Source organism: Pholcus phalangioides, unplaced genomic scaffold (genome assembly GCF_987345545.1).
Source record: "Pholcus phalangioides strain wild (caught in Gottingen) unplaced genomic scaffold, Ppha-v1.0 ptg000022l_1, whole genome shotgun sequence".
Lineage (NCBI taxonomy): Eukaryota > Metazoa > Arthropoda > Arachnida > Araneae > Pholcidae > Pholcus > Pholcus phalangioides.
Window position 1 is genome coordinate 17,392,373 of NW_028301615.1, and position 7,843 is coordinate 17,400,215.

The 7,843-nt window shown below is 37.0% G+C and overlaps 1 protein-coding gene across 1 annotated transcript; it reads right to left on the reverse strand.

Annotated features, from left to right (window-relative positions):
• Nucleotides 1–3,344: 3,344 nt before the first annotated feature.
• Nucleotides 3,345–7,620, reverse strand: LOC149069553 (uncharacterized). The gene is made up of 2 exons (XM_089249581.1): nucleotides 7,073–7,620; nucleotides 3,345–3,825 (listed from the first exon to the last, which is right to left on the reverse strand). The coding sequence occupies exons 1-2, from the start codon at nucleotides 7,505–7,507 to the stop codon at nucleotides 3,388–3,390; spliced, it is 873 nt and encodes a 290-aa protein (XP_089105707.1). The 5' UTR covers nucleotides 7,508–7,620; the 3' UTR covers nucleotides 3,345–3,387.
• Between the last annotated feature and the right edge of the window lie 223 nt (nucleotides 7,621–7,843).

Consider the following 7,843-nt stretch of genomic DNA (forward strand, 5'->3'; position numbering starts at 1 on the left):
CTATTAGTTGTATATTTGAATGAAAAATCCTTCATGTATAAACTTTAAATTATTTTTATTGATATAATGAGAGTTTTAAAATTAAAATTCTTTTTTCAGTTCAGTGCAACATGGTGTAATGAAAATTTTTTTGCTATGGTAGCATTAGTGTTCCAAAGTTAAGTGGATAAATCCAAAAATATATAATTCTTTTTAAACTGCTGAATTTGCGTGTCAACTTAGAACACAATCACATTTTTCTGTGAATTTTGGATATTGAACATATTATTTCTCTCCACATTACTAAATTAAAAGTACTTTGAAGAGTATTACTGAAATAAGTTTTTGCACATGCATTAAAAAAAAAAATCTCAAGTTACTAAATTTTGCCACAGTTCCTCGCCACTTGTTATTGTTTAAAATTTAATCTTTCACCCGAAAGGGTGAATTCAGGATGAATAAGACATGCAAACAAATGATAGAGAAGAGAATGGCCTCTTCATATCTTAATTTTATGACTTGGAAATAAGGAATCAAGTCTGCATTTTGTAAAAAGCCCCATCCGTTAGTGACAAAAATCAGCACTGTTTGCACAATCTTTCTGTCACTGATGCATTGAGTGCTATAGAAATAGGTTATAGTTGCTCCATTAAATCTTTGAACTCTCCTCATGCAACTTAAAATTTCTAATTATGTCAAGTATGCTTCTAACCACTCACATGCAGATAGTCACAACCACGATTAAAAACATTACAATTAAAAATTTTTCTAAGCATTTCAATTGGCTGTAATATCTGATGTCGCCCAGCAGCTTGGGTCTTATTGCATTATCGTTAGGGATACGTAAATTTCGTATTTACGAAATAACCGCGATAAATACGAAATTTGCCAATTTTGACGAATAATGCAAAAATTTTAATTTTTGCATTTACTTTTCTGCGAAATCTCGATAATTTAAATTTTATCGTTTATTCTTCCGTGTGTTTCCAAGCTACAATTAATACCTTAAAACAATACGAAACTAAAGAATCTAGTATCAGACTCTGCGCGTTACATGACTGTGTGTTTCGAGTTATTAAAAACACATCTTGGTGACTCCATTTTGAATTACCAATGCTGGGCGAATAAAGTAAATCTTGTGGATGACACATTCATTAAAGAATTCATAGAATTTAATTCTGTTGTGGCCAAGACGAAGATAACTTTTTTTGCACGCAAGAAAAATGAGCAGTACGTATTTAAGCTACCAAAAAGAAAAAAAGGTATCTGTGTATGACTGTATAAGTGTATATATATATATATATATTATCTGTAAGAGCTATTACTGGCAGCAAAATTCTTCCCGACGCCTGTAGTAACCAGGCAGAATTCGTGGTTCAAAAGTGTCATTCATCTGAGCGAATATCATACATTGCTGCTTTTCTCAATAAATGTGAAGACGATTACTCCAGCATAAGTTTCTTAAAAATAAGTTTTGACAATGAAATTCTAGCTCCTAAAAGACGGATTCAATTGACTTTCGTTTCCTAGTCCTGTAGGAAAATTATGCAAATCGACAATTTCAAAGGATCAAACTTTTCATTTCGCGCATGCTTTGTGGAGCATGCTTTGTTATTAGCAATCTTTTGGGCTCAAATTTCAAGGGCAATTTTACGAGAAAAAAAAAAATTGACGAATGAGTACAGTAGTCTCTCGGACCGGCAGAACGTCAGATAATACGGAGGTGTTAAGGAAAAGCCTATTAAACGTCAAACTGTTATAATTTTGCACATTACGGACCTAATAATCGTGTTTACAGCAAAACAACAGAAAAAATTGAGAAAATGAACTTACAGTTACAGAATATTTTGAAATTAAATGCAGTACTTAAAAAAGTTCAGTCCTGTGATGATTTAAAATTTTTTTTTGATCGTACGTTTCTTCGCTGTCCAATCTCGCCATCTTTGCAGCATCATTATGTCGATTCCTGTAGCTTCTTCCTGTTGCTCAATGTATTTAATTGCAGTTTCTAGAGCCTTAAATACGTTGTTATATGCAATTCTGAAACCTCAACAGTTGGTGATTGATCTGTTGTGTGTGTGTTTTTTTTCGGTGGGACGTCGGATAATACAGAAGGTCGGATAAACGAGACTACTGTATGTTGAAATTGATGAACAGCATAGTATTCTGCTGAAGACACAGCAGCAGAAAAGAATTAAAATAAATTGACTTTACGCATCACATCCAACCAGTGCCGTCTTGATGCATGGGTCCGACCGATCACGGCCCAGAAATCTCAAAGTGCAGAGGGGCCTCGTGAAAATGAGATCTGGTTCAAATTATCGGGAGTAAGCATTTCTAGCAAGGTGGGGAGGGGCCTCAGAAAAATCATTTTAGCCGAGGGCCTATGATATATATATGTTATTTTTTTTTAAATATATTTATTTATTTTTTTAAATTTTTGTTTTTTTGTGAAAAAATAAAATTTGTGAACAAATACGAAATTTCTAACCTGAATTTTTTTTGTTGTTGGAAATTTCGGATTCTTTTTTCTTGCGAAATTCACGCATCCGTAATTATCGTGTATGAAGCCGATGATCAGCTTTTTCAAGTTCTTAACACATTTTTACCATAAAATTATTATGCAATACAGTTGTTTATTTTGCACAAACATGTATTAATTACACTTTAAAACATGTATAATATTTTTTTACATTCAAATTAAAATTTTGTGTGGTAACTAAAATAATTTGTTTTAATATGAGTGCTTCATTGGAAAAATATATATTGCACATCCTGTGTGTGTGTGTGGTAAGATATTTATAATTAAATGCTAAAAAAATATTGTTTTTAAAATTTATTTATTATTTCACAACCAATGAGGTGAAATAACAAGCATTAATTATTATAGGGACTTTGATTAAACAATAATTGGTGTACATTTATTTTCCTTCGTTTTTTCTTCCTGTTTCTTCCACTGTCCCGGAAGAAACCCAACCCTTGTCATTGAAACAAACAAAATTGTCGAAAAATTTGCTGTTATATCCGAAATGGTGATTGCTTTTCATCAACGTTATAATCGAGGTTCATTAACCTTATTCCATATAAGTCCGAACCAGGAATTATTTTCATTACAGCAGAGGTGTACATTATATCGGAGTTTGACTGTATTGTGCTAGTGGGTATAAGCTCTGCATTTCAAGGTTTTTAGTGTAAAGAAATTGGGTGTGTGTGGGAATCTCTCTCTCTACTTAGAAGATGTCCAGCTTTGGAACAATGAGGAATTTATGCATTCTTTTTGAAATATATAATTGAAGTATACAAGCAATTAATTTCATTATTGCTACCCGAGATTTGAAAAGCAATGATTAAAAGTCTACGAGATTACAACCAATGCAAAACGTTTTATTAGATTAGAATGATTGTTTTTTATGAAGGGTTAGGGTAATGAGACGATACTTGACAAATAAGCAGTTCTGTATTGTTCGAATTTACAGAATTATTCAGTTCATCCATTTCTAATTCAAAAAGGCAGTTTTGAATGCGGTTTTTTGCAATTGCTTGATTTCGCTTGCCAAGTTTCCTGATTTGGGATGCAATGAATTGGCCGAAGATATCTAGCACATCTCTGCCAGTTGATTCTATGGTTTCGACCTCGGGTAATTCTTCGCAATGGAATTCTTCCTCTTCGTCACGTTCGGGCAATTTTCTCTTCACATTTCTCTTTGCGTTTAAGACATGTTCAGTTTTCGATAGAAGTGTAGGCTGCGATTGTTGGGTTTTATTTGTCTCTGTTTTCAGTCTGGTCTTTCTAGTTGGTCTCTTGTTAATTACCGGTTCAGGTGGCCTATCCTCAACTTGAATATCCTGTAAAAAAAGTTTCTAATTCACTTTAGATTATGAGCTATTTGCAGAGTGCGCTAATGGGTACACACCGTCAGATTCCGATAGATATAATGGAAACGAGCATTTTGGTATGTCACATAGGTCTATGAATCAGTCTAATTGTGATACTCTATTCTGAGAGACCCTCGCATATTAAAATGCCCCTATCAAAGTCTGACACCTCATACCCATTGCATTCACTCACTAAACCTACTGAATCATCGATTTTAGATGATAAAAGTAAAGTACGTATACCGTACTTTCCCAGTGCAAATCCCAGTTGCCTTTTGATTTAACTAAATCATAAAGGAATTTTTTGACGATGGAATGCTCACCAATGCATAGGCGCACCTGATTGCAAACACGTCGAGGCTCAAACAAATTTGGTTGCCGATGACAATTTTTCTTTGGCAAAACACGAAATTTTACAAGTGTTTCGCGCTCAGGCGTGAATCCAGTTGGAGACGATTACCCTTCGCAAAACCCGTGGGAAAAATTTTCCCGTTCCTTCCGGAAAGAGCATTTTTACATAACCGTTATTATTCAGATATATACAGGGTGATTATAATTAAAATGTTCTCCTTTTTTCTTAAAAACTGATCCGAATACAGCTAAATTTTTAGGATATCTTAATGGGATAGAGATTTATGGAATAAAGAAAAAAAAATAAATTTTCGACCACCAGGTGAAAAAGTGGCGTTTTTATTGCATTTTACATTTCTCCATATAGCGTATAAACCGAGTTTCAATGGAATACGTCTACCAGAAAACGTCTCGAAAAATTAGAACTAATTTTATTTCTGTACCAAAAACCTCCCTTCGGGAGAATCTCCGGCAACTTTTGGAATCTCCGGATTCCAAAAGTTGGCATGTCTGCCTGTAAATATACTGTGGGTCATTTAATTCTTATGTAAAATGTACTCAGGCAACACCATTTATAGCAGAAGGCCTCCGCGCGAAGCTCGTGACATCATTGACGAAGGTTATCTCACCTATTAGCCATTGGATACACAGTACTTAAAAAAAAGGGTAAATATGGCGCCTGCTATATCTAATGGCTATAGGTGAGATGACCTTCTTCAGTGACATCACGAGCTTCGCGTGGAGGCCTTTTGATATTGTTATAGAATACATGGTGTCAGCTCAGGGCCGAATCTTCAATCCTGCGAACTACGCGGCAGCAAAAGGCGCCAACTGAAGGGCAGGGCGATTTTGTATTACCAAAATGTTATTCGCTTACACTAAAAATGCCCAGAACCGGCCATGACTGTGATACTGGTCACTAAAGTGATCTGTATGTATGGGAATGTGCTGCAGGACATTTAAATAATCTGTAAATGTGTCGCTTAGTTCATTTTTAAAAACTTGGGTTGGGGGAAAAAGAAATTTTGATAATTACTGTATTTAATTATTTAATATAACAAAACACAAAAATATATAAGATACAAACATTTTAACGTAAAATATATACACTTTCTGACCATGGCCCCCACAAGGGTGGAGGGGCTGACAGAGCCCGGGACAATTACCATCACTTTTTTTTTGTTTTTTCATATTACAAATTCACTATAGAAGGGTCCGTTTAAAGCATGATTGATATGATTCCCAACGTGGGCGATGGAATGTTCCAGGGGGGCGGTAGAAACTACGGGTATAACATAGGATCCTATGGGTTGGATTGCGTTGGGGAAAAAGTTTCTGAAGAAGGGGGCGATGGGACAAAAATGGTTGGGAAACTATGGTTTAAAGTCTGGCCTAGGGTTTCTGATCCAGGACTGTGGGGCCCCAAGGGACTTGAAGGTTCCTCTAGCAGGTCTGCAGGGTTAGAATACTGTTAATACTGTATTTTATAAAAAAAAATATTTTTTTTATAAATTTTTTTCCTGAAAGAAAAAAAATTAGGGGCCGTTCAAGTATTACGTAAGCAAATTTTTTGCCATTTTTGACCCCCCCCCCCCTTATCAGCAAAATTTCGTCATCAGCTCTGCCCCTTTGAATTCTAACGCATATTGGTGGGATCAGAGACGTACACGGGGGGAGGGGGCATAGGGGGGCTCGTGAACGAGCAAAACTTTATTTTTTTAATGCAAAAAAATATTTTTTTTTTCAAATTTCGGAAGAAACTACATTTATATGTTATTATAATCAATTTCTGTTAATTTCAATGTTATTTGAAGGCTATGTGGACGCAAAATTTATCTTTAATAAATTCATCGCGACCTACCCTCTAAGCCATACAATGATAAATCGCATAAAGGCCCTTGGCCCGCAGGCGAAATATAGCCCCGGGGGGTTATCTGATGCGGCCTGTCCTCCTCAAACCTAATTTTGTAAAAAAAATGAACTAAGCGACATATCTACAGATCGCTTAAGTGTCCCGTGGTACAATTCCAGAACATTTAAGCGGCCCGTGGCACATTTTCAGATGTGAACAATGATCACATCAACACTTAAATGATTTAATGATCACTTAAATGACCCGGGTTCCAGAACACTTAAGCGATCCGTGACACATTTAGAGATCCCTTGAGTCGCATGTGACGTAGTTTTAGAGCACTTAAGTGGCCCCCAGTGCGTTCTACATCACTCATGTTACCAGCGGCACATTTTATTATTAGCGGATTATTTAAGTGATCCGCGGCATATAATTATGGATCACCTGAGTCAAGGGCGTAGCGGGGGGGGGGGACTTGGGGGGGTCTGGTCCCCCCCCCCCCAAAATGTGAGAAAATGACCGAAAAAAGGGAAAAAGATGGCCAAATCCATTGTTCTGTCACTTTGGTCCCCCTCCGAAATGAAAGTGGTCCCCCCACGAACGAAATTTCTGGCTACGCCCCTGACCTGAGTGATTCGTGGCGCAGTTCCAGATCACTTGGATCCGCGAAAAATTTAGAGATCACTAAAGTGGCTCTGTAGGGCACTTATCAATAGGGGGGGGGGATGTCACTTCAAGTGCCCACAAACTATCGAAAGGTTTTTCTCGTTTTTGGCGCACCGAGTAAGATGCAGTTAAAAAAATTTCATATTTTCATAAAGGGTGGTTGATGACGTAAGCAAAATCCACCCCCCCCCCCTTGTCATCAAAAGTCAGCAAGTCGGACCCCCCCCCCACATCGATGATGACGTAATACATGAACGGCCCCTAAGAAAAAAATTAAAATTATTGAAAATTTATTTGGAGTTTGTGATAAAACTAATGAACAATTTATATATAACAATCTATACTTACGGTATTGTGTTCTTCAGTAACTTCAGCAGATTCAGGATTGATATCCACATTGCTGCTACTTTCTACACAAGTTTCGGTACTAAAAGAGCCATCTATCATCGAGTCTTTAGTTGCCTTCGCTGATACCGATTCCAGAACAAACAGCATCGACGTGTACGCAAACCAAGAAGAAGAGCTCTTTTCCTCATCGGTGGTCGGTCCCGCGCCACTCGTTTTCGTCGACGTGCGCTTTTGGTGCTCTTTGCAAAAATAAGAACGAAGGCATTTGATTTTGTTCTTTACGCCGCCGACGGTCAACCGATATTTCGAGGACAAAACGTTATAGGCACGATTTCGCTCGATTTTGTTCGAATAATCCTTGTGCCGAACGTCCCATAACACAGCGAGCGATTGGTAATCTTTTATAAATTCTAACGTTTCCTCCGGCGACATCATGAAGCCAAAAAAAAAAAGAACCGTATTTCCGAAAAACTAACAAACACGGGTGGAAATTGAACGACGAACCACGAGTGCACATGCGTCTCTGTAAAAATGGCTCCCTTCAAACTGGATTGAGGCATGCCTTAACGCATGAGCAAGTTTCTCCGAGGTTCACTCGATTAGATAATGCGCATGCGCTAGCCACCGCAGAAAAAGCGTACGAGTATGGACGTGAAGAAGTGGCAGAGAAGAGGCTTGAAAGTTTATAAATAGAGCCCGGATGTTGAACAAAAAAATCCTGAAAAATTCCCCAAAAATGGCTAAAAATGCTGTTAAAATAGGAAAACAAAT

Bases quoted from the DNA above. Each gene is read 5' to 3' on its own strand.
- LOC149069553 (XM_089249581.1), bottom strand. From the start codon at position 7,507: ATGATGTCGCCGGAGGAAACGTTAGAATTTATAAAAGATTACCAATCG. The intron at 3,826-7,072 runs GTAAGTATAGAT...CTTTTTTTACAG, and splicing joins TTACTGAAGAACACAATACC to GATATTCAAGTTGAGGATAG.